This window comes from Asterias rubens, chromosome 7 (genome assembly GCF_902459465.1).
Source record: "Asterias rubens chromosome 7, eAstRub1.3, whole genome shotgun sequence".
NCBI lineage: Eukaryota > Metazoa > Echinodermata > Asteroidea > Forcipulatida > Asteriidae > Asterias > Asterias rubens.
In genome coordinates this window covers 19,155,154-19,180,806 of record NC_047068.1, presented here as the reverse complement: position 1 = coordinate 19,180,806, position 25,653 = coordinate 19,155,154, and the positions used below count along the sequence as shown (strand labels likewise).

Here is a 25,653-nt window from a genome sequence, read left to right as displayed (position 1 = left end):
GAGAAAGAGTTAATGTCTCACTCAAATAATAAAATACTTCATGCCAGCACAGACATTTGTGTAAGTAATTGTGTTTTTTTTCTTGTTATTCTCTTGCAAATTTGATGACAAATTTAAGTTAAAATGATCACAGGTTTGTTATTTATGCAAAGGTTTAGATAAACCAAGTTAAACTACTGCTGGTCTTTGACACTTACCAATAGTGCTCTTAAGTAATGTTAACCATTCATGGGGGGGGGGGGGCGTTCTCCGTGAACTCAGAAAATAATCAAACACTTTTTATGCGTATTCATGCAGATTGTGCAAGTTCTCAACTTGGGTGCGTGATGTTCACATTAATTAACAGTACTGGACACTCCAGATAATTACTTCAAATAAATTTTAGCATAAAAACTTACTTGGTAACGAGCAACGGCGAGCTGTTGGTGTTATTCAACATTGTGAGAAACGGCTCCCTTTAAAAATGTTTTATACAATCAATAGCTCTCCATTGCTCATTAACAAGTAAGTTTTTATGCTCATATTTTAAGTATAATTACTAAACGTGTCCAGCGCTTTTAGACCACGCCTTTTAAATAATGTACAAAAGTTGCATTGAATAACCATAACTTCTCAAGCCATTAAGTTTCAATTGATAGGCACTTTCCAGTGAGTTATTCAACTCCAAATAATGAAGGTTTATTTCCATTCATATTGGAACTGGGTGGAATGGTGGCACAAACCAACCGCAAATTTAATTTTCAAAAGGCTTTACAGAGGCCACGTAAAATGAGGTCGTTTTATCAATGCGTTATTTTCATATTTTTTCCTTGAACCCATAACAAAAGAAAATAGTTTGTGAAGACTCCGAATAATACAGTGGTATGGCTCAGTTTTGTTATCAGGGGCTATAATATGTTATTTGAGTCGAGATTTAATCGATTTAAGCCAGCGATAAAATCATTACCGAGTAAACTTTACAAGATTAAAGCCCCATTATTTAGAATATCCCTCTGTGTGTGAAAGTTAATAAATTGAATTCCAACGACAGTAAACGTTCACCCCTCAGTACACACGCTTTATGTTCTCCTATTGTTGCAATAATTTAAATAACAATCCATTACCTCTTCATGCCCCACGCTTCAAGAAACACCCACAATTCGTTTATATGCTGTGGGACATGGATGGATCACACATTCCCTTATAACGTCAGTGTGTTTATTGAACTGTTTAGTGAACATGTTTACAGTGCACCGGTTAACATGATGTTGGATTGTCTTATTTTCCGGAACTTGGAAGTTAAAAACATCTCTTGGATATAAAGCTGATATCTCTTGGAATTTAGCGTTCTGCAAAAATAAACAAGAACTGGTCAACAAACAGTACTGCTTCACACTGCCTTAGGGCGTATACTCTACTGGTGTACCAATTAATTTTCAACAATGATGAACTGATGACAGTTGGAAACTATACGCTGTGAAAGATGGATGTAAGACTAAAGGAAACACTATTGTTTATCTTCAGTTTGTCTTTCGTCTATAAGACGAACGCCTATATTCAAGGTGCGCCTTCAAGTAGCTGCTTTAATTTATGGCCAGAACATGGAGATTCGCAGGCACAACCACATACAACTCTACCATATACAATCACATTACCTAACCATCAAAACGGAGCTATTTATAGACCAGGAAATATTATAAATGGTAAGTTCAATTTGCAAAAGATGTGACCGCTACTTGTTCTCATTTCTGGATCCTCATTCGTTATCGCCAAAATATAATATTGTCTGGCTTTTTTTGTATGTAGAAATTGAATATTTCGGTCATCACGAGTGAAGAAGTAGCAATCAATCAGACACACTAATCTTTTTACCCACCCATTTCTGTATGCCCTAATCTATTATACTAAGTGGAAAGTTTATGTCGTCCTTATTGTTTTAGTTATCTCTACTGTTGGTGTTTTTTTTTCCAATACATTTTCTATGACAAAGTTTCCCTTACTCATAAAATGCCCTACTGCTTTTTTTCTTCTTCTTTTTTTTTTGGGGGGGGGGATGGTATTGGGGTAATTATTTATAAATTATTGTTGGCAATGTGTGGCTCGCCCCAAATCTGCATTTTCGATATTAAAACTTTTATTTACTCAAATAACATATTCCTTTTGAAAAAAAAAAATGAGTGAGTCAGTGCAAAAATGAGGGCATGATACCGAAATATTATGTCCAAACATTTTTCTATTTAGGGCCTATATACGCATTATTCTTTGTTTTTGAATGACACAACAAGAGAGCCAGTAAAGGGAATGTCTTCATGAACTGATGTATCTTATTATAAGAGCTTATTAAGAAAGCTGCTGATTCAAAGTTGTATGCTTACAGTTTGCTTTTGGCCAGAAGTGTCACACCACCAGAAGGCAAACTGACAAAGTAGGCCCTCTGGGGGGGGGGGGGGGGGGGATGATTTCTAACGCCTCTAAAATCTCTCAAAAGAGTAAATATGAAAATTTTTGTAATTCTAGATCTTATACTACGTTTAGGTATAAAGCAGCATGTGTGCCAACATTTGTTGATTCGACAATAATTATAGGTGCGGGTGCTAACTAAACTTTAGATAATCAAAATAGCTTAACTCTCGGCTATAAATAATGTGAACAAAATAATATTGATTTAGTGAGGAAGCCATGGTTTACCCAAAACCATAAGGAAGTGACAGACACCCCGCTATGGTATGAACATAATATCTTGATGAAATCAATGTTATAAGATTGCACATGTAGCACAGAAACACCTACAAAGTGCAAGTCGAAACATACGAGAAGTTCAACCAGTCCCAGCATGAGTGATATTGAACTTTTTTTTACAATCGACGTCAAACAATGGCTAGTTGAATCCGCTAGACCATACGCTAACAAAGTGCTAGAAAAGTCTATCAAACAGAAATTCACTCAAAGCTTATAAAATAAACATGATAAATTCTTTGTGTTCTTTCAAAAATAAAAAGGAGAAAAAAGGGAAAGTTAAAGCCCAATCCCCCCAAAAATTAAACCACTGAATAACCAAAGAACAGCAGCAATTTTCTTCGTAGGACCTAGGCCAGAATCAGTGGCTATACTGACCATGACAAATAGACCCTACTCTAGCTGCCTTTAAAATATTAGCGTGAATTTTGAAAGCTGTACTTTATATGTTATAAGGATGTGCTCCTTTCTGGCGCAGGGGGGGGGGGGGGGGGGGCGCAACAACCACACTCTCAACTTGACTAGAGAGGGCGCACTTTTAAAAATATCGCTAAAAGTTTTTGGCAGATGTCAAAATCATGGAAGTCAAAACAAGACAGCGGATTTCGAGGTAATTTGTCTTATAAATTAATGTAACGGTGTGTGAATGTTGGCAAACAGACATGAATGATACTATAGACGCTGTTTGGATACGTCATTTCTCCCACGATGTTCTTTCCTTTCCATATCAGAAAAAGATTGACTGTTGTGACAGGCACAGTGTTGTGTAGTGAGTCGTGTGTAGTCAAGTCAGCAGTCTAGTGGCATGAGTGGGCTCGTGTCGTGGTGTACAGTCGTGACAGTGTAGACTGTGATAGCAAAATAGGCAGACCATAAAACTGCACAAAATTGTTTGTCACACACTCTTCTTATTTTATAATTTTATGCAACAGGGTTGTTGTAGCTAGACCAATTTTACAGTGAGATGGGCAACGATTCCAACTTTAAAAAGTGCACCATGTTTAATTAGGGAGGGGGGGGGGGCATTATATTGCTGAAGTACAAAAACTACAAGCTTCAGCAGGCACGATGGGTAGGTGTCAAAACTGTTTGTGTTATTATGGGTCTACATTGCCCTTCGACTGTGTTCTTTTTCTGTTACATTTGATGCTCAGTCATAAATAGCTGTGTCTCAGATCAATGCACAGTGGACAATATTTTATTTATTCAAGGGGAAATCTGAGTGCTCATCATAGTTCTGGTTGTAATCTGTGAAATATTTTTTTTTATATAAATGGAAGTTCAATTCCGTTCAACTTTTTAAGAAAAAAAGGTTATTTCTACACTAAAGTAACATCTATTCCTTCTGGCCAGTTACTGAACAAGTTAAGGGCAAACCTAATCGTGCCTGAGAGTGTTAAGATCGTTGCTACTAGTACTTACAGGAACAGTCCATTATATTCTAAAGGGCTACTCAAATCTGGTCATAACTAATAAAATGTGTATCATCAGCAAGTTTTTTTATCTTAATATCCTACAGTGACAATAGCTGGAAACTTCGATCTCCGAGGTCTGCTGCTGAAGGCGCAGGAAGTTGGCAGTTTGAACCCTCTAGGTCAATGGATGGGTCCGTTTCCAAACGAGCTTCGAACTCTTCAATGTACAGAGGGACCCTCATATGCCGTCACCAATTCTTTAAATAGTGTGAAGGAATTGCCCATGACGCTGTTATGGGTGGTCCCAAGTGTAGGAGTCAAGAGAATAGAGTTTGTGTAAGTTAATTAAGTTGAACGGTCTTTGTATTTGTTTATTCCGTATTGTATCTGTACTGTATCTGTCGAAAACTGCAACAAACTCTTCACAAGATATTATACATGTAAGTTGCAGGTGTGGTGTGGTGAGTGGGCAAAAATTAGTGGTGAGCTCCCCGTATGAAAGTGGTCATTTGAATTGTATCTAGCCTAGTCTTGAAAGAGTCTATCTATCGAAGGAGCTTCTAGCTCTTATGTAACTGGTAGGCGGTTCCATTCAACGAGGGTTCTTGGAACAAAGGAGAATTTGTAACAGTCCTTATTGGTTGAAGGATGGGTGAATGAAACTGATGATGATTTCCATGTCTTCAATAGTTTGTGGTTCTTGTATTTCTGCACATACCGTGAACTCCCCAAACTTTCTCAACTCCCTCGGCCCATGCTTAACCCTCCCTTTAGACAGTACTTAACACTTTGTTACACTGCATGTAGCGATATGTGTGTAAGGAATTTACCTACAGTTAAACAGTTTTGTTGTGGTTGTACTTTAACTTGGTCTGTTTTTTTTCCTTTGCAGGTCGACCCTGATGACGCAATATAATTACTTTTGGGTCAATGTGACGTCAGTCAGCATCCAATTGGACAACACCAGGGGTAAATATACAATCTTTTACCATCAAACTTCCACAGCTACAAAACTATGCTAGGTTTTGGTTTGATTTATTAGCCATAAAAAATGAACTTTGACCAACACAATCGGGTCAGGACTGTAAACCAAATCCACACAGTGTCCTCGATGCAAAATTCAATCGAGGTTCCTAGAGGTTGAGAAAGATACCACTGTTCAGCTCGATTGCCCTTCAGGACACTGGACACTATTGGTAGGCCTAATTGTCAAAGACCAGTCTTCTCATTTTGGTGTATCTCAACATGCATAGAATAACAAACATGGGAAAATTTGAACTCAATTGTTCGTCGAAGTTGCAAGATAATAATGGAAGAAAAAACAGCCTTGTCACACGAAGTTGTGTGCTTTCAGATGCTTGATTTTGGGCGGTCTTGAAATTAAGTTCAAATATTTTAGTGGAAAATTACTTCTTTCTCAAAAACTATGTTACTTCAGAGGGATACGTTTCTCACAATGTTTTATACTATCAACAACTCTCCATCGCTTGTTACCAAGTACATGTAAGTTCTTATGTTAACAATTATTTTGAGTAATTGCCAAAAATGTCCACTGCCTTTAAATTAAGTTCAACCACTCTTGATTGGGTTGGCAGTGTCTTCCTAGCTTGATCAAGGCGCTGTACAAAATTTTTAGATACCATGACCTCATTTCATAAAGCTGTTTAGCAGAAAATTCTGCTGGACAAATTTCTTTGCTAAGCAATAATTGAGTTGGGCGTCAGTCACAACAATGTAAACTTAATGTAATTTTGGCTGATAACCTATTTCTGTTAAGCAATACTTTTCTGTGCTTAGCAAGTTTGTGTGCTAACATGCTTTATGAGATTGGGCCCTGTTCTTCAGGCATGTTAACTTATCCAAAATTTGGAGTGCCAAGAGGGTTCCCATTTATACACCTGGGTGAAGAGGAGCAATTTATGGTAAAAGTGTTTTACCCAAGGACACAAAATCTTGACAAGGAATCAAAGCCACACTCCTATGAATTGGTCATTAAGGCCCAATTCCATAAAGCACAGAAATTATATTGCTTAGCAGAAATAGGTTACCAGTCGAAATACTATACAGTTTACATTGCTGCAACTGGTACTCCACTTAATTCTTGCTTAGCAAAATTATATCTGCTTGACAGCTTCAAGAAATTGGGACCAGAACTCCCATACCATGCACTAGACCACTCGTCCATGTCATTGACAAGCTATTTTATACTGGTTTTTTTTGTGTGTAACTTTATACAGGAGTGAATACTGGTATGGTATGTGATCCTAATCCATGCCTTAATAACGGACAATGTAACCCAATTGACGATGACCTCTACACATGTACATGCCCTGTAGGCTTCATAGGACTCCATTGTCAACATAGAGGTAAGTCTATTCTTGCAAGGAAGTATGAAGGCTTGGTAAGGGAACAATTATTATTAAAACCAGAGTTTGTTGCAATTATCAAACAGATTTTGCATGTTGGATTCCTGTACAGAATTTAAATTGGTTTCTAATTGCAATCTCGGTGGATTTGTGGTTCAAGATATCTACTGCAGAATGCTTTGGGTCAAGGTTTTGAAGTCCAATTGAGTAGTATTTCTGTAGACTTGTTTCTGCAGGATTTGAGTTCACAGTGCTTATCACATACATTATACAGTTTTAAAATCATCCAAAATGATATTCAAAATTACCAATTTAATTACTACATTTATTATGCAAACATCCTCTTTAAAAAATGAGAAGTCCCTCCCAGTTGATTTTCTACCTTATGCCCAGTTGTTAATAATCAGGACAGTTCTTTTGGGAAATGAGAAGTCTTTCGAACTCCTTAAAAAATACTCTGCGGTAGTTGAATATAGAGCAAGACAATTTCTCAAAAGAACATAATAAACCCAAACACATGGTGTGACCTCAAACCAATATGTTGATACCTTAACATGCAATGCCTCAAATCCAATATAACGTCCTGTTTTGTACTTGGTTTGCTTTTCTGAAATCTTTTTGTCTATCAAACATAAAACATAAAATCAATGAAATCTTGTGAATTATTATTATTTTGTTTTTAATCTGAAAGGGGACGTTGGGTCCAGAGTGTAACTTGTGTTTTAGCTATTTCGATGTAAGGCCTTTTCGCCATTTAATCATGTCTTGTTTTTTCTGTTTAAATAAGTTTCTTGTGCAATTTTATATAATTTAATGTTTTTATCCATCCTGTTATTGGTGCTTGCGCTGTTGGATGTGGCTGAAATAAAATAACATAATAAGTTGTAGCCTTAAAACTACATGTTCTTACGTTAAATGTTGCCTTTTTCTTTGATAGCGTCTGCGTGTGCAGCTTTGCCGTGTCAAAATGGTGGCATTTGTTACCAAGGTGAAACAGATGAGGCTTATCTTTGTCAATGCTCTGCGATGTTCACAGGAGGGAACTGTGAAAAACGTAAGTAAACCGACATTTTACAGACATTTCATTCTAATATATAAAGTAAACATTTGACCTTGATGTAATTTCAGTAGGGCGCCCTCACTTAGAGCTCAAAAGGAGGTTGTTCATTGGCCAATACTGTGCGCCGCGCGTACAAATCTGTGCATCTCGATTGTTTCGTCACTGTTATTCCTCTAAGATAGTGGCTAGATGACGTCAATGCATAAGGTCTATTGTTAACCTGTGGACATAGAATGCCAATACATTGTATATTAACACCATCACATGGTTGTACAGTCACTGATTTTATCACTGATTTATTTCTGATTTACCTCTGATTGTTTAGGACTGAACTGCTCAGACCAGCCATGTAGGAATGGAGGGCAGTGCTTCTCGTCAGATATTGATAGCTCTTACATCTGCCAGTGTACTCCACTCTTCACTGGAGTCAATTGTGAAACTTGTAAGTACTTTACTAAATGCGCGTTGTGACCGAGCGGATAAGAGCACTGAACTCATGCTCTGGTGTTTCTGTACAGCAGAGTGTTGGTTCGGGTCCCATTTGAGACATTTGTGTCCTTAAAGGCAGTGGACACTATTGGTAATTACTCAAAATAATTATTAGCATAAAACCTTTCTTGGTGACGAGTAATGGGGAGAGGTTGATGGTATAAAACATTGTGAGAAACAGCTCCCTCTGAAGTGCCATAGTTTTCGAGAAAGAAGTACATTAATTTTCCATGAATTTGATTTTGAGACCTCAGATTTAAAACTTGAGGTCTCGAAATCAACCATCTAAACGCACACAACTTCGTGTGACAAGGGTGTTTTTTCTTTCATTATTATCTCGCAAGTTTGATAACCGATTGAGCTCAAATTTTCACAGGTTTTGTTATTTTATGCATAGGTTGAATTACACCAACTTTGAAGGCTAGTCTTTGACAATATTACCAATAGTGTCCACTGCATTTGAGCAAGACACTTTAAACCATGATGCCTCGTCCTTCGGATGGGACATAAAGCCATTGGTCCTGTGTGTTGTTGACACATGTAAAAGAACCCAGTGCACTTATCGAAAAGAGAAGGGGTTCACCCCGTGTTCCTGGTTTGATTGGCAGAATATTGCGCCACAGCACCTTGTAAGCTATTACATGGTGCTATGTAAAACGATTAGGTCTCATAATTCAAAACGTACATGTAGACCCACATACCTTGCAGGTAAATACTGAATGTTGAAGCACCTTGATCGATGAGCACTATATAAGAAGCCACTATTAATTGTACTTACTTAGCTCAAAACTTTATAGAACTTATAAGTTTTCCTTCTTGAGTCTTATTCCATCAATACTAACATGTAAAATCCTGTTGATGTGTTGACCCTCATATCCAGGACGTCAAATAGTATAATACGAAAGTGAAATACCTCAGGGCTACATCCCTCCCCAACTGTCCCCTATTGTGTTTTGAAATATCTAACCTTGATTTTCTATTGTGATGTATTTTTTATGATTTAATCCCCTACAGTAGTAGTGGAAGCCTCATGCGCTATGAACCCATGTTTAAATGGAGGAGAATGCAGTCTGGATAATACAACGACATCCTACAGGTGTGCCTGTACAATGGAGTTCACTGGAACCAATTGTGAATATAGAGGTACTGAGCTAGGATTTAAGAATTAGAAGAAAGCTTTCAGACTCGTTAGTGGAGTATCATGGCCTAGCCAACTAGTGCACCAAACTCATAGAGTTATATAGGTACTAGAGGGCTTCCGACCTTTTTGTATGCTGAAAAAACAACATTGCATAGCGTGTAGTTATCTATTAACACACTTTATATATGACGCTCATAAAAACAGTCATCTTGCAAAATGGCGCTTGCCTCCTTTTTTAGAAAGAAGTAATTTTTCACTAAAATATTTGAACTGAGTTTGAAACCTCAGCTTCAAGGCATCTGAAAGCACACAATTTGTGCGACAAGAGTGTTTTTTTCTTCCATTATTCTCTCACAACTTGGACGACCACTTGAGCAGTCTGGTCCTTGACAATTACCAAAAGTGTCCAGTGGCTTTAAAGCAGTATTTTATGTTTTAAAAGCAGCTCTAAGAAATTAGGGGCCATGCAGGTCTGCAACCAAACAGTCAAATAAACAAATAATGATGTAATGGGAGTGTCGTTGCCGAGCGGTTAAGAGCACCGCATTCAAACTCTGGTGTTTCTGATCAGCAGAGTGTGGGTTCGAATCCCCAGCCGTGACACTTGTGTCCTTAAGCAAGACACATAACCATTGCTTCGTCCTTCGGATGGGACGTAAAGCCGTTGGTCCCATGTGTTGTGTAAACGCATGTAAAAGAACCCAGTGCACTTATCAAAAAGAGAAGAGTTCGCCCCGGTGTTCCTGGCTGGATTGGGAGCATATTGCGCCACAGCACCTTGTAAACCATTACATGGTGCTTAAGGATTAGGTCTTATATCTCAAAATTTGCCCCACTCCTTGCAGTAATAATACCTGGCACTTTGTATCCTTTGGCAAAAGGCTCATTATAAATACGGTTATTATTATTATTATTATTATGTAATTCTTTGTATTGACAGCACTTGGATGCAGTGTTGAACCTTGTCAGAACAGAGGCCTTTGTTTCCAGAGCAACGTTATGAGTTCCTACATATGCCAATGCCCTACTGGTTTCACTGGTGTCAACTGTAAAAGCTGTGAGTACAGTTACTAAATTGTCTTTATTCCTAACTACAGTGTATAGTGCCAAGTGTTAAAAACAAACATTGGTTGTCTTATCGGCATGTCATGGCCTAGTGATTAAGAGCACCGGATTCTAACTCTGGTTTTTCTAATCAGCAGAGTGTGGGTTCGAGTCCCGGTCGTGACACTTGTGCTCTTTTAAAGCAAGACACTTACTATTATTGATGCGACCTTCGGATTGGTCGTTAAGCCAGTGGGAGTGGGATTTGAACCAAAGACCTCTGTATTAACATGTCAGCGCTCTACCAGCTGAGCTATCTAGCCCTATGTTGGCGGTCTCCCTATTTTGGCAATGTCTTTGTTCTGGGGTGACAGTCAGAAGCCATACAACCGTTAACTGCCATGTAGCCAGGGATACTGAGAATTTGTATTATCATCTTACTTGTGTGATGTTACCCTGGATGACATCAATGGAAGCTACTTGAGTACACTTAAGCCTGGTTCATACTTCCTGCGAATGCAAGGAGATACGAATGTTGACGTCACATATTCGCACAAATAATTTGAAGCAGTTGGATTGCGCTCAACCCTCTTGTGAATATCGCTTCAAAAACGGAGTTGCGACGTCAAATTCAAGTCAAATTCATATCGCATATCGTTTTCGTCGGAAGTATGAACCAGGCTTTATTGTTCTGAATTTGTAATCTTAATCTTTTATAGGAAAGATTTCTTTTTGAGATCACAGTTTATATGAGAGCATATTCAGGATCTTGTTTTCTCAGCTAATCAACATCAAAGCTAATGGGAATTTATTATTCCATTATAGTATCCGGGGTTGGGTGTGACGGAGACCCATGCTACAATGGTGGAGTCTGTTTCCCTGGTAACACTCCAGAATCATTTGCCTGCCAGTGCCCGCCAACATTCACTGGCGCTCAGTGCTTAATCGGTGAGTTAGCAATATAATGCATTATAATACCTGAACATTGGTCAATATGTAATTGTCAATCATGGTTGTGATCTTAAAGGCATGGGACACTTTCTAAACAGAGCAAAACATAAGTTAACGGATTTACAAATAACTTACAGGGTTTACAGAAGGTAATGGTGAAAGACTTCCGTTGAAATATTATTCAATGAAATGCTTTACTTTTTGAAAAAACTTTAAAACAGTTATCAATTTTCGATGTGGAGAATAACAGATTTATTTTAAACACATGTCATGACACGACGAAACGTGCAGAAACAAGGGTGGGTTTTCCCGTTATTTTCTCCCGACTCTGATGACCGATTGAGCCTAAACTTTCACAGGTTTGTTATTTTATATATAAGTTGTGGGCCTTTGGACAATACTGTTCACCGATGTTGTGCAATTGCTTTAAAATCATTGGGGGCCCAAAATAAGAGATTTGGGTAGTGGTACATGTATCTTTCTTTGCCTTCCACCTCCAGTACCCCGGTTTGAATCACGCCGAGGGGCACTACATTTCACTGTCACTTTTTAACTTCATTGTACGTTTATTTCAATGTATTCATTTAAAGCCATTGGACCCTTTTGGTAAACAGTGTTGTCCAAGGCCCACACTTTGTGTACCACAACTTCTATATCAAATAACAAACCTGTGAAAATTTAGGCTCAATCGGTCATCGGAGTCGGGAGAAAACAACGGAAAAACCCACCCTTGTTTCCGCGCGTTTCGCCGTGTAATGACATGTGTTTAAAGTAAATCCGTAATTCTCGTTAACGAGAATTTATATTGTTTTGCTGTTTTCTCAAAACGTAAAGCATTTCATGGAATAATATTTCAAGAGAAGTCTTTCACCATTGCCTTCTGTAAACCCTGTAAGTTATTTGTAAATCTGTGAACTTTTATTTGTTTTTCTGAACCGAAAGGGTCCAATGGCTTTAAGTACAAAAAAATCATGTAACAAATCTTTTACTCCAGCACTTACTGCTTACTCTTGATTGTTTTTTTTGGTTCTCAATTTGTTCCCATTCTCACAATAATGACATTATTTGTCATAACAAAACAGACTAGAGATATATTAAGAAATGATGTGTAATAAAGTTTGAGTTTAAGATACAGCATGACAACATTTAGGTTTTGGGTGAAGCACTGCTTTTGTACCCTAACCTATGGACAGACAAACAGAGACAGGGCACAGGACAAAAACAACTGTCACGACAAACAAATTAATACAAAGAACAAGTTATATGAACTACAGCAATAATTTAAAGGCGCGCTAATATGAATATAAATTAGGATTTGAAACTTTGCATGGTGGAAATACGATTTGGAAAGATTTGCGGTAACACCTTGTTATGACTATCTCTAAATGAGTTGGGGTGGTTCTGAAAAGAACCGCTAGTTTCAACTCGACGTTTTGATCAGTATGCTCTGATCGTCTTCTGGAGTTGCGTACTACCGGTAGACATTGAAAAGGTGTTTTTTTTAGTTTATGTTTTAATGAGTATTGTGACATGGATTAGATTTACAGTCCCCGCCTGACTGCATGGGTTTTCCCTGGAATAAATAGGATTTTTCTCCCACATTTGAAATTGAAACTTCTTTCCTTGTCTTCTTTCCATGGGGTTCTTGGCGTGTACTTTTCTGAAAACCCTTGTCTTCACAACCATAGTATAGTAAAGTGAAATGAAATTAAATGCCCTACTTTGGTTTTTATATTATTTTGCTCCACCACTTATTCTTGATTGTATTTTTGTTCATAATTTGTTCCCATTCTCACATTTTCTTCCCCATTATACCAGCTCTAACTTGTGACCAAGGTCCATGCATGAACGGAGGAACATGTATCCGTGGCAACCAGCCCGATTCTTTCATCTGTCAATGCACAAACGCCTTCACTGGGATTTTTTGCCAGCTTCGTAAGTCACTTCATAGTTTGATTAGTTTCTTTTTTTTAATGAGTGCTTTGATGCCAGGACTGGAATGTGTACAATTATGTTCCGCTTGAGTAGAGTCTGAGTCACTAACCTTGAGGCTATTTTTCCCATAGCCTTTATGCAGTAGAAAGGAGGGCATTCAGATTGCACTTTTGGTTATTAGTTATGCCCATTGCACAATAGCTGCTGGTACTTATTGTCAACAATGACTTTATTGTTAGTTTCACGCTAGAATGAGTTGCTTACAGTACAAGTACTTTTTAACTTTATTTCAGGTCATTGAATGGTAAAGGGGTGTTACCTGCAAATATAGTGCACCACTTCCTATATATCTGAGTAAACACATCAGTTATTGACTCTAAAGTTTAATATTTAGTTTTAGTTCTTGTTTTGGCGAACTGGGCAGGGCAGTTTTGTTTTTAATAAAGGACTTTGAGGAGAGGTGCAAGGGGCACCAAGGCATTGACCAGGGGGCATAGAGGCATTTGGCTCTGTTGCCCCTGTGAAGTATCAAGCTAGGACTATGTGAAATGAATGCCCTGTAAATACTTCTTTCTTGTGAGGGCAAGGTAATATTCCTAAGAAAAGGGCATGGCTATGAATGAAAGGATAAAAAGGGCACCAAGGCCTAGCCCGAAACAATGTTTCTACTAAGGATTTGAATTGCGAGCCTTGATTGACAAATGATGCTCCAAATCAAGTAGAACAGGGGCGTGTTAGCACAAAATGTGGCATGTTCTGGCGAGTAGTTAAGTTAAGGGCACCGGACTCAAACTCCTGTGTTTCTGATCAGCAGAGTGTCGGTCAAGGCACTTATATCCTTGAGCAAGAAACCTTTTCATAATTGCTTGTGCTTCGGATGGGACAAATAAAGCCAAATACCCCATTTACTAAGATTGTTTGTGCATAAAAATAACCCAGAACCAATTTTTGACTAAACAAAACTGCATTGCTAAGAGTACTCTCAGCCCCTTTCATACTTCCTGCGAATGTGAATGGGATATGAATGTTGACGCACAAATTTGCAATGAATAATTTGCAGAGTTGACTCAACTCCTGTGAAATATTCAAAGCAAAAAAGGAGCTATGACGTCAGAATTCATATTGAATTGGCATTCAAAGGAAGTATGAACAAGGCTTTACTGTGATATTTATTTTTATTTTTACTTTCATGGTGATATTTGAGGAACAACTGATTGTTCACTGCTTTTGTACATTCGTGCATAACCAATAGCTTTTATGCTTACTCTATATACATTTATATTATGCTTTGCATTAATGATATGAGTTCTCTACTCGCTGACTGCTACATTATTTGAGTTGTTTATTATCACTGCAGAATTGACATCGTGTTTAATGGAGCCTTGCTTGAATGGTGGTACATGCTATGAGTCTAGCGAGGGGTCATCTTATGTGTGTGTGTGCTCGGCTGGATATCAAGACGCACACTGTCAAACTGGTAGCTTTTACTATCTCTGGGTTATTCCATGTTGATTCTGTTTAGTTTGTCATCGAACCCTCGCAGATTGAAACTCAGTTTTAAAATGTTTGTATGCAAGTCACCAGACAATAATAAGGTTTTGGGTTCAAATCCGACCAAGCTAACCACTGATTTTACAATGACTAGAATAAATGTTGTCGACTAGTTTCTGATTCACAATCTCTTGATAATCATAGACCTTTAACTAATGTTTGTATGAGAGAGATTGCCTGTTGACAGCTTGGTATTTATATCCCCATGTGGGAATCTGCCAAGTTCCCTTGATGGAAAGATCATTAAGACAAGTAAGATAGAGGGCGAGGGTTCGTTGGTAAAAACATGATAAATCAACAGAGAATGACTCCTATTTGCATATAGGGCACAGGATTTAACAAACTCAATCTATTGATGTGAGATTTGCATCAGGAATAAAGAAGAATTTTTGGTTGTATTATTCAAGTCAGAATTGAGCACAAATCCTGTACCATATGTGTTTCTATCTCTGCTTAGTTTACACATTGCATGTAGTGACAAACTAACTTCATTTTATTCTCTTCAGCTTTTTTTTGGGTGGCTTTTGCAACCTTATCTGTTCTATTTATCATGATATATGTATGTAAATTTTTTAACCAGTTCATTTCAAAAGACACAAGAGTGTGCAAAACTTTTTCTGCAATACACAGCGGCAGTCATATAAACTACAGGTATTCAATATGCTGTAGCAGATTGTGGGTACACAGGCAAATGTTTCACAGAGTTCCTGTGGTCATAATTTGATGGCTCCATTCAAAAGGCACTACGAACAATGAATGGAATTAATCTAGCGCCCTCTATTGATCAGTCTGAGATAGTTTCTTGCTTAATAGCCGTTAAATAAATACAACCCAGATCATTGTACCCGAGAATAATCGTCTTTATCCATCGTCATCGTTATAAGTATCACAAGCTTTTTAAACAGGATTGACTCTTTGGAAGGATTCGTACGCAATGCCTCTATCAAAGACCTTTTTCTTTCAGATATTACGAGCCAAGATTTTGCTTAGATGGATTAAACTGCATAATAATGAGGTGTTTTTTTTCTGTACGGGATGCTGTACGTGGGTCGATGATCGACTGTTGTTACACACAGCTTTTCGTCGATCTGATTCTGTTTCAGAATGAAGACTAAACAAATTAAAGTAAAAAATTAACAAGCCATTAAAATGTGCAAATGTCAATTAGAAACTAGCTTCATATGGGTGTCCAAATGGAGTTTAATTTACAAGACATTTTACTTAAAAAAAGTTGCTTTTGACTGAAAACAATCCGCCACGGGAAACGAGAAAAGTTGTTTTTATCCTGAAGTGAACTGGTTAAGAAAGCTACTTTCAATCTAATAATCTTTTTCTTAAACACCATTTAAAAGTTTTCCTAAACTTTTTTTTTTTCCTTCATATTTTCAAGAAGCATTGATTAACAATTAAATAATGCTTTTTATGTTGTTTGATGTGACATGTAGGAAGTTTGACGCTTATCATATTTTACATTTTTTTTAAATATTTAGTTTACTGTTTATTTATTCGATATCCAACAGCAGATAACCGCCATTTACAGGTATCATTTCAAAAGAATAGCAGATAAAACTCTGTATGTAAAAAAAGAGTCGCTCTTGGCTGAAAATAATCCCGTACTGAATATTTTTCTAATACGTGCTTGATTAATGACTCTATTGTTTCAGCTATCACTGCCTGTTCTCAGAGCCCCTGTCGGAACGGTGCATCGTGCTTCCAAGCTTTAAACACCCCCATTGGTTACTTCTGCTCATGTACAACTGGATGGGAAGGAATTTATTGTGATGAGCCGATCGATACGTGTGCTTCTAGTCCATGTGTTAACGGCGCATCATGCGTCAATTTACAAACCATCTACAACTGTCTGTGTGCGTCTGGATTCTCAGGCAGGAATTGTGAAATTGGTAAGAAATGTCATCAAATGAAAGAAAATACCTATTTAAAGACTCTGGACACTGTTGGTTATTGTCAAAGACCAGTCTTCTCACTTGCTTGAATTCAATTGGGTGTCGAAAATGTGAGATAATAATGAAAGAAAAAACACCCTTGTCACATGAAGTTGTGTGCTTTCATATGCTTGATTTCGAGACCTCAAATTCTAAGTTTTAGGTCTCAAAATCAAATTCTTTGAAAATTACTTCTTTGTCGAAAAACTACTTCACTTCAGAGGTAGCCGTTTGAGCTCAAATTTTCACAGGTATGTTATTTTGTGCATATGTTGAGATACACCAAGTGAGAAGACTGGTCTTTGACAATTACCAATAGTGTCCAGTGTTTTCAAAAACAATGGAACGGTTCCAAAAACCAAGGGTATACTTTCCCTTTAACTCAATAACCATCAATAGTATAATTTGATATCAATGTGCATTTCATGATCTATGCTATGATAATACTTAAAGCCATTGGACACTTTCTGAACAGAACAAAAATTAAAAGTTCACAGATTTACAAATAACTTACAGGGTTTACAGAAGGTAATGGTGAAAGACTTCCCTTGAAATATTATTCCATGAAATGCCTTTTGAGAAAACATTAAAACAATATCAATTCTCGATAGTGAGAATAACAGGATATATTTTAAACACATGTCATGACACGGCGAAACGTGCGGAAACAAGGGTGGGTTTTCACGTTATTTTCTCTCGACTCCGATGACCGATTGAACCTAAATTTTCACAGGTTTGTTATTTTATGTATAAGTTGTGATACACGAAGTGTGGACCTTTGGACAATACTGTTTACCGATGTTGTGCGATTGCTTTAAAGATACATGTTTTATTTAACAGAGGTCCAGTCCTGCGATGACAACCCTTGTATGAATGGAGGAACCTGTACACCGTCTGGTAACACTTTCACCTGTACGTGTCCGGATGGTTGGAATGGAGAATTATGTCTGGTACCTGTAGATCTATGCAATCCAGACCCATGCCAGAATGGAGCAGTTTGTACTAATATGCAGACTTCATATACATGTAACTGCACTGCAGGATTTACTGGCATGGACTGTGAAGACGGTACGTACACCTAGAAAAGGACCCCTCTAAAGTTGGCGGAACTTGTTTGTCAACTTCCAATAGATCTTTATCACGGTGTGGCCATCTTGATTTTACTCCATTTCAACTCATTGTAACCAAACTGAGGCTGGACGAAGTAATAGTCTGGTTCCATGTTTGCGTAATGAATGTTAGCATTCATTACTTTTATTGGAAACGGGGAACATGACCAAAAAATGGTGACAGCGTGACAAAGGTCTATACCGAGGGCAGCTAATATTAACCAGCCGCTTAAAATAAAGCAAGTTATACTTGTTTTTATGCTTATATGCTTCTCCCTAGCTAGGCATCGATCATTGAGCTCGGGAAAGTGCAATATATTTGTGCACCACCATCTTTTAATGTGTATGTATAGCAAGCAATATTGGCGCATGTGTAATATACCACACGCGCATGGGAGCGATTTTTCAAATATTGTGTCATAAAGTGCATGCGTAGTAGACTGTTTTTCATGTGTATTTGCCCTGTGCATGATTGTTGCCCATGGGACGGACTGCTTCGGTTGCGTGTGCCTTGTACATGAATATTTTTGGCACACATGTTTGGTAAACAGCAAAAATACATGTAATATCAGGCACTGGCATGTGATGTTGAATGAACCAGTGAGAATTTGGCTCCCGATCATGAATATGTTTGAGTTGAGGTATACATGGCCTCTGAAAACATGCATTCCGTTGTAGGTTTTGTTTTCCCAAGAATCTGTACAATCCCAAAAAAAGTTTACCAGAATATTTTAGAAAGATGTTGTCTGTTACTTAAAGACACTGGACACTATTGGTAATTGTCAAAGACAAGACTTCTCATTTGGTGTATCTCAACATAACAAACCTGTGAAAATTTGAGCTCAACTGGTCGTCGAAGTTGCAAGATAATAATGAAAGAAAAAACACCCTTGTCACACAAAGTTGTGTGCATTTAGCTGCTTGATTTGAGACCTCAAAATCTAATTCTGAGGTCTTAAAGTCAAGTTCGTTGAAAATTACTTCTTTCTCAAACACTATGTTAATTCAGAGGGAGCCATTTCTCACAATGTTTTATTCTATCAACCTCTCCCCATTACTTGTTACCAAGTGAGGTTTTATGCTAATAAATATTTTGAGTAATTACCAATAGTGTCCACTGCCTTTAATTTTGTTATTGTTGTTTGCGCAGTTGTTACAGCCTGTTTGAGTGCTCCATGTGAAAATGATGGCCTGTGTTTTGAAGGAAGTGGATTGTTTGAATATCGCTGTGTATGTTCCGTCGGATGGTCAGGAATGAATTGTGCTCAAGGTGAGTTCACTGCTTATAATATCTCAACAGTCTTCATTATGGAAAAGTGCCTTTAACGATTTTCCGAGTTCAGGACAAAAACTCGGAAACAATACATCCTTTTCACCAGTGGGTGTGTTAAGATTGAGTTGCATTCAGCAGCCCTACTAGTTTGTGCATGATTCAAGTAAGTCCACTCTTTGGACAAAAAAAGTGGTTGAGTTACCAGATCACACTTAGAAAGAAAAAGAAATCCTTGTAAGGTTTGTATTGATGACAAAATGAAATTAGTTTTCCATTATTTATTTTGCTGTAACATTAAATCTTCAAGTTTGATAAAATGACCTACACGTTTATAAAATGCTTGCTGTTGCTTAAAGAAAATGTTCTTTATGATTGAGATGTAAGTTTTCATGTTTGAAAACTATTTTTTAATTTGCAGTTTAATAAGAGTATTCCTTTCATTTCTAGTGGCCTTCCCGTGCTCCAGTCAGCCATGTCTAAATGGAGGAACATGTTTTGAAGGGTTCAGTAATGCCACTGGTGCGTACTTATGTGAATGTCTACCAGGATGGGGAGGAGTCAACTGTGACATTGGTGAGTTGGCTTATATTTAGGTGTGATGCTTTATTTAAAGTCATTGGACACTATTGGTTATTACTCAAAATAATTATGAGCATAAAACCTTACTTGGTAATGAGTAATGGAGAGCTGTTGATAGCATAAAACATTGTGAGAAACAGGTCCCTCTGAAGTAACGTAGTTTTTGAGAAAGAAGTAATTTCTAACTAAAATATTTGAATTTATATTTTGTTTATATTTTGTCTTTCAGAAATCCGTACCTGTGAAAGCCAACCCTGTCTGAATAATGGTACATGCTTTGAGAACTTTAACAATGGAGGATACCTCTGTGAATGTCCACCCGGCTGGAATGGCACTCTCTGTAATTCACGTAAGTTTTGCTGGTTTTACTTTTTTGCATATATTGTGAGGACAATTTTACATCAAATTCAGTCTTCGGTCAAAATGCAATCACTCACTCACTCACTCATCCCAGCCAATTTTCTACTCTATGCAGGACAATTCTTTTCAGAGCGACAAAGTAGTCCCCCAAATACTCTGCTGTAGTAGAATAAAAAGCAAAGTATCATTAAGTTTCATTAAAGTATCCAGACTCCACTCAGCATGCTCAGATTCTTTGTCAACCAAGAAACTAAAAGCTTATGTATGATTTGAGGCATTTTTGCATGGTAAGGTATCAATATGTATTTGCTTTGCAGTAACACCATGTGTGTATCTACTTGCCAGGTAGAGTTTGTTGTTTAACCACTGTCTTGCTATATATGTTCTACTACTTATTATCGGATTGTTCGGGAGACTTCTTCAGTTCAGAAAAGAACTGTCTCGGTTTTTAATTACTACCTGGGCAGAGGGTATGGAAAATTGGCTAGGACTAATACTTAAGCTTTTACTAACTGCACTACTGCGGGGGCGGAGTTCTTAAATTGGTCTCAACGTTTCGACTAGCTTGCTCTCGTCATCGTCAGGAGACTGAAGAGATATGAGAGAAGTGGGCCTTTTTATAGGGGTTCAGAGGTTTCAGTGTAAAAGGTTATGTCCAAACCTCTGCATTTCAAATTACTGAAATGATACTTAAACTGTCAATTATTCACTTCTTTATATCAAAACTAAAGATGGTGTGTTTGACATGGTTTGTTTGTTTATTTTTCTTCAACCCCCAAAATCGTTTATTTTTCTTGTAGGACTTTTAACTTGTAGCAGCCAGCCATGTCTGAATGGAGGACAGTGCTTTGAGGGAACTGATGGTTATGCTTGTCAATGCCAAGCTGGTTGGACTGGAACACATTGTGATACACGTAAGATTGAAAAAAAAATGGTTGTGTAGTGATGTAACAGGATGATTTTATTTGGGAGGGGACTTAACACCTCATCAAGAGAAACCAACCATTTGCAAGAGGTACGAGACAAAGGCCGACTGTTTACTGTAAATAAATTATATGAGTTGTCAGTTGCTAACCAGCAGGAAGCAATTAGCTTGTTATTTCACTAGTCAACCAGCTTTGTCACTGGACTTTATTTTGAGGCTATCTTTCAACACTTTCATTTGTATTGAACTTGAGTTTCAAACATAAACATTACGAGCAGGTGTCATAGGGAAATTTGTCCCCCGGAGTTTCTGCCCCCCCATACGGGCAATTAACTTGGGTTTGAGGAGGTTGATTCAAAAGAGGGCGCTATCAGAAGAAGTTTGTGTACAGTACACCATATGGGAGGACAGAATCTCCTGCCATGCAGGCAGTGGTTTACAAAGTTGTGGAAATCCAGACAGGACCACTACACAGAGTTTTGACTAAGAAGTTACAGCTACATTTGGCCGGGAAAATAAAATTAGCTGTTGCAAACAACTTACCAACCAAATGGACTGATGGTATAAATGTAAAAAATAGTTATTGGCCTGACGTTTCGACCCTAGCAGAGTCTTTCTCGAAGGCTAAATGACAACACAACAAACATAAACAGGTAACTAAGTGACTAACATTGCTTATGTTTGTGCTTATGTTTCACTTAGTTACCTGTTCGTGTTTGTTGTGTTGTCATTTAGCCTTCGAGGAAGACTCTGATAGGGTCGAAACGTCAGGCCGTTAACCATTTTTTTATTCTTGTTCTTGTCAATGTACGACTGGATGGACAGGACTGAACTGTGAGATACGTAAGTCAAAGATAACTCAGTTGGTAGAGCGCCGGCACGTTTCCGGAGGTCGTTGGTTCGAATCCCACTCTAGTCAATTCTTTGTTCAACCCCAAAAGTCATTTACAAATTTACCCAGTCAGTTTCCCTTGTGGTTTATATTGATATCTGAAACAAAAAGTCGCATCCCCTTAAGGTGATCCCCTAGCTGCCGCTTCCAAGGTTGTATCGTAATTTGGGTGTGATCCCTGGCTACACGGCAGTTAACGGTTGTATGGCTTCTGACTGGCACCCCCGAACAAAGATATTGACAAAATAGGGACACCGCCAATATAGGGCTAGATAACTCAGTTGGTAGATTGCCGGCACGTTTCCGGAGGTCGTTGGTTCGAATCCCACTCTAGTCAATTCTTTGTTCAACCCCAAAAGTCAAAGATATTTTATAACAACTTATGTTCTCAGTATTATATTGATAGTTATTCATCTAAAACTTGTTGGTTGATGGTTGTAAATAGGTTGATAGTATTAATTCAAAGCTCATAGGTTTATGGTTTCTTATCCAAACCTCACAGGTTGATGGTTACTTCTCTTAACCTTGATGGTTAATGGTTACTTATCCAAGCCTTGGGCGTTGAGGGTTACACATTCAAACCTCGCAAGTTGATGGTTATTTATCCAAACCACACTGGTTCTTGGTTACTTATCTAAACCTCACAAGTTGATGGTAGCTTATCCAAACCACACTGGCTGATGGTTACTTATTTAAACCCCGCAAGTTGATGGTTACTTATCCAAACCACAATGGTTGGTGGTTACTTATTTAAACCCCGCAAGTTGATGCTTACACTCTCAAACCTCGTAGGTTGATGGTTACTTATCCAAGCCTTAGGGGTTGATGGTTACACATTCAAACCTCGCAAGTTGATGGTTACTTATCCAAACCACACTGGTTTAGGGTAACACATTCAAACCTCTCAAGTTGATAGTTATTAATTCAAACCTCACAGGTTGATGGTTACTTTTTTATCCTTGACGGTTGATGGTTACTTATCCAAGCCTTAGGGGTTAAGGGTAACACATTCAAACCTCGTAGGTTGATGGTTACTTATCTAAACCTCACCAGTTAAAGGGTTACTTATTCAAACACATTACACATGTGAACCTTTTTCCACATTTTTACAATTACTTTTAACATTCATGACGTTCAACAATTATACTCTACTCAGGTATATTGAGCTGTGGTAGTCAACCCTGCAAAAATGGAGGAACTTGCCTGGAAGGTGGAAACAATTTTGAATATTTCTGTCAATGTTCAACTGGATGGGTAGGACTGAACTGTGACACTCAGGTTGATGTTTGCGCGTCCAGTCCTTGTCAGAATGGAGCCACATGTGTGAATGGACAGACATCTTATTCTTGTCAATGTTCGGCTGGATGGACAGGACTGAACTGTGACACTCAGGTTGATGTTTGTGTGTCCAGTCCTTGTCAGAATGGAGCCACATGTGTGAATGGTCAGACATCTTATTCTTGTCAATGTACGGCTGGATGGACAGGACTGAACTGTGACACTCAGGTTGACGTTTGTGCGTCCAGTCCTTGTCAGAATGGAGCCATATGTGTGAATGGTCAGACATCTTATTCTTGTCAATGTACGGCTGGATGGACAGGACTGAACTGTGACACTCAGGTTGATGTTTGTGTGTCCAGTCCTTGTCAGAATGGAGCCACATGTGTGAATGGTCAGACATTTTATTCTTGTCAATGTACGGCTGGATGGACAGGACTGAACTGTGACACTCAGGTTGATGTTTGTGTGTCCAGTCCTTGTCAGAATGGAGCCACATGTGTGAATGAACAGACATCTTATTCTTGTCAATGTACGGCTGGATGGGCAGGACTGAACTGTGAGACACGTAAGTGAAACATATTTTATAACAATTTATGTTCTCAGTATTGGAACTGGTAACGATTATTGATAGTTATTCATCTAAAACCTGATGGTTACTTATCTAAAACTCACTTCTTGGTCGTAAGTTTTAATTATAACACCCCTTACAAATATTCTGCCTTTTCATTGGTTCAGAGCACATCACATGATATGTCTTAGTTTTACTAAAACAGCGGCCGTGTGATAGTGCATCGTTTGCCGTGTGATAGTCCGACGACTATCACACGGCGTGCAGTACCTAGACATCTTCTTACCCACCTCGAACCCAATCAGTTGTGCATCTTTGTATCTAGAATGCGCGTACGAACGTTACGTGTACGAGGATGATAAGTAGTCTGTTGGGGTTTTATAAAACAAATATTGACTGCTTTTACTTGGCTATGTTTAAAACTCTGACTCCTTCGGTGATCCCGTTCCATTTTCCCTCGGCTGCGCCTCAGGAAAATAGAACGCTCCGGGGATCACCTCGGAAGTCTTAGTTTTAACCATAGCACTTGAAGCAGTCAATATTTGTATACTATTGAACTTCGTTGGCTGATGATTGCAAGTACAAACTACTATTTCTATTTCCACAAACTTGATATTCAGAAATACTAAGCTGTGGAAGTCAACCATGCCTGAACGGAGGAGAGTGTTTTGAGTCGCCTGGTCCATTTGGATATGTTTGCAGTTGCATAGGAGGATGGACAGGAGATACATGTCAAACATCTGATGATAAATGTTCATCTAATCCTTGTTTGAACGGAGCCTCATGTATTACTCAGGACACTTCCTATGTCTGCCAATGTCCACTAGAATGGACCGGACAGATTTGTGACACACGTAAGTCATTACACATCATTCAAACCTCAATCCTAGCCCTATATGTACAAAGTTGTTATCATTATTTTTTTATGAAAACCAAACAATGGTAGGTTGACATTTGACATTTCTGCTGTCACATGGTTTGGTTTTCAGTTAAAGGAACACGTTGCCTTGGATCGGACGAGTTGGTCTATAAAAAGCGTTTGTAACTGTTTGTTATAAAATGCATATGATTGGAAAGATGTTTTAAAATTAGAATACAATAATCCACACAAATTTGCCTCGAAATTGCGTGGTTTTCCTTTTACTTTGCAAACTAACACGGTCGGTCATAAATAGCCGACCGTGTTAGTCGACGAGGTAAAAGGAAAACCGTGCAATTTCGAGGCATGTTTGTGTGAATCATTGTATCCTACTTTTACAGCATTTTTCTAACCATATGCATTTTATAACAAACAGTTACAAACGCTTTTCAAAAACCAACTAGACCGATCCAAGGCAACGTGTTCCTTTAACAGTTATGATATACATTGGTATGGATATGATCTTCTACCTGATCCCGAAGCCTGTGGCATACGTGTACCCACCATTGACCTCGTCTGCAACCACACAGGAAAACGGAATCGTTAGAACGCACATTCTACAACTGCATGGTCTGGTTCTCTCCTCTACATAGCACATACGTACTGTACACTGGGTTGCAACCAGACCGTATGCTTGTACGCCAGTCAAGTCACACATGTGGATTTGTTTATTTTGAGCAGACGGTCACTGGGGATTTATAACTAAACTGATGTTTTCTACTTGCAAAGTAATAATAATAATAATAATAATAATAATAATAATAATAATAATAATAATAATAATAATAATAATAATAATAATAATAATAATAATAATAATAATAATAATAATAATAATAATAATAATAATAATAATAATAATAATAATAATAATAATAATAATAATAATAATAATAATAATAATAATAATAATAATAATAATAATAATAATAATAATAATAATAATAATAATAATAATAATAATAATAATAATAATAATAATAATAATAATAATAATAATAATAAACCGTTCTTATAAAGCGCATTACACACGGAGTCCCAATGCGCTGTACAAGAGAAAAAAACAAACAAAACTAGGTAGAGTTTAACAAGTGAGTTTTTAGTAGAGGTTTGAATTGATCCAGAGTTTGTGCGTAA

The 25,653-nt window shown here is 37.8% G+C and overlaps 1 protein-coding gene across 1 annotated transcript; it reads left to right on the top strand.

Moving 5' to 3' along the window:
- Nucleotides 1-1,164: 1,164 nt before the first annotated feature.
- On the top strand, nt 1,165-25,109 carry LOC117292861 (fibropellin-1-like). The gene is made up of 20 exons (XM_033775030.1): nt 1,165-1,682; nt 4,235-4,466; nt 5,023-5,099; nt 6,368-6,496; nt 7,434-7,550; nt 7,882-7,998; nt 9,060-9,188; nt 10,127-10,243; nt 11,056-11,178; nt 13,000-13,116; nt 14,474-14,593; nt 16,332-16,568; nt 17,451-17,678; nt 18,870-18,989; nt 19,440-19,565; nt 19,801-19,920; nt 20,732-20,845; nt 22,905-23,594; nt 24,218-24,451; nt 24,952-25,109. The coding sequence occupies exons 1-20, from the start codon at nt 1,463-1,465 to the stop codon at nt 25,107-25,109; spliced, it is 3,525 nt and encodes a 1,174-aa protein (XP_033630921.1). The 5' UTR covers nt 1,165-1,462.
- Nucleotides 25,110-25,653: the final 544 nt, after the last annotated feature.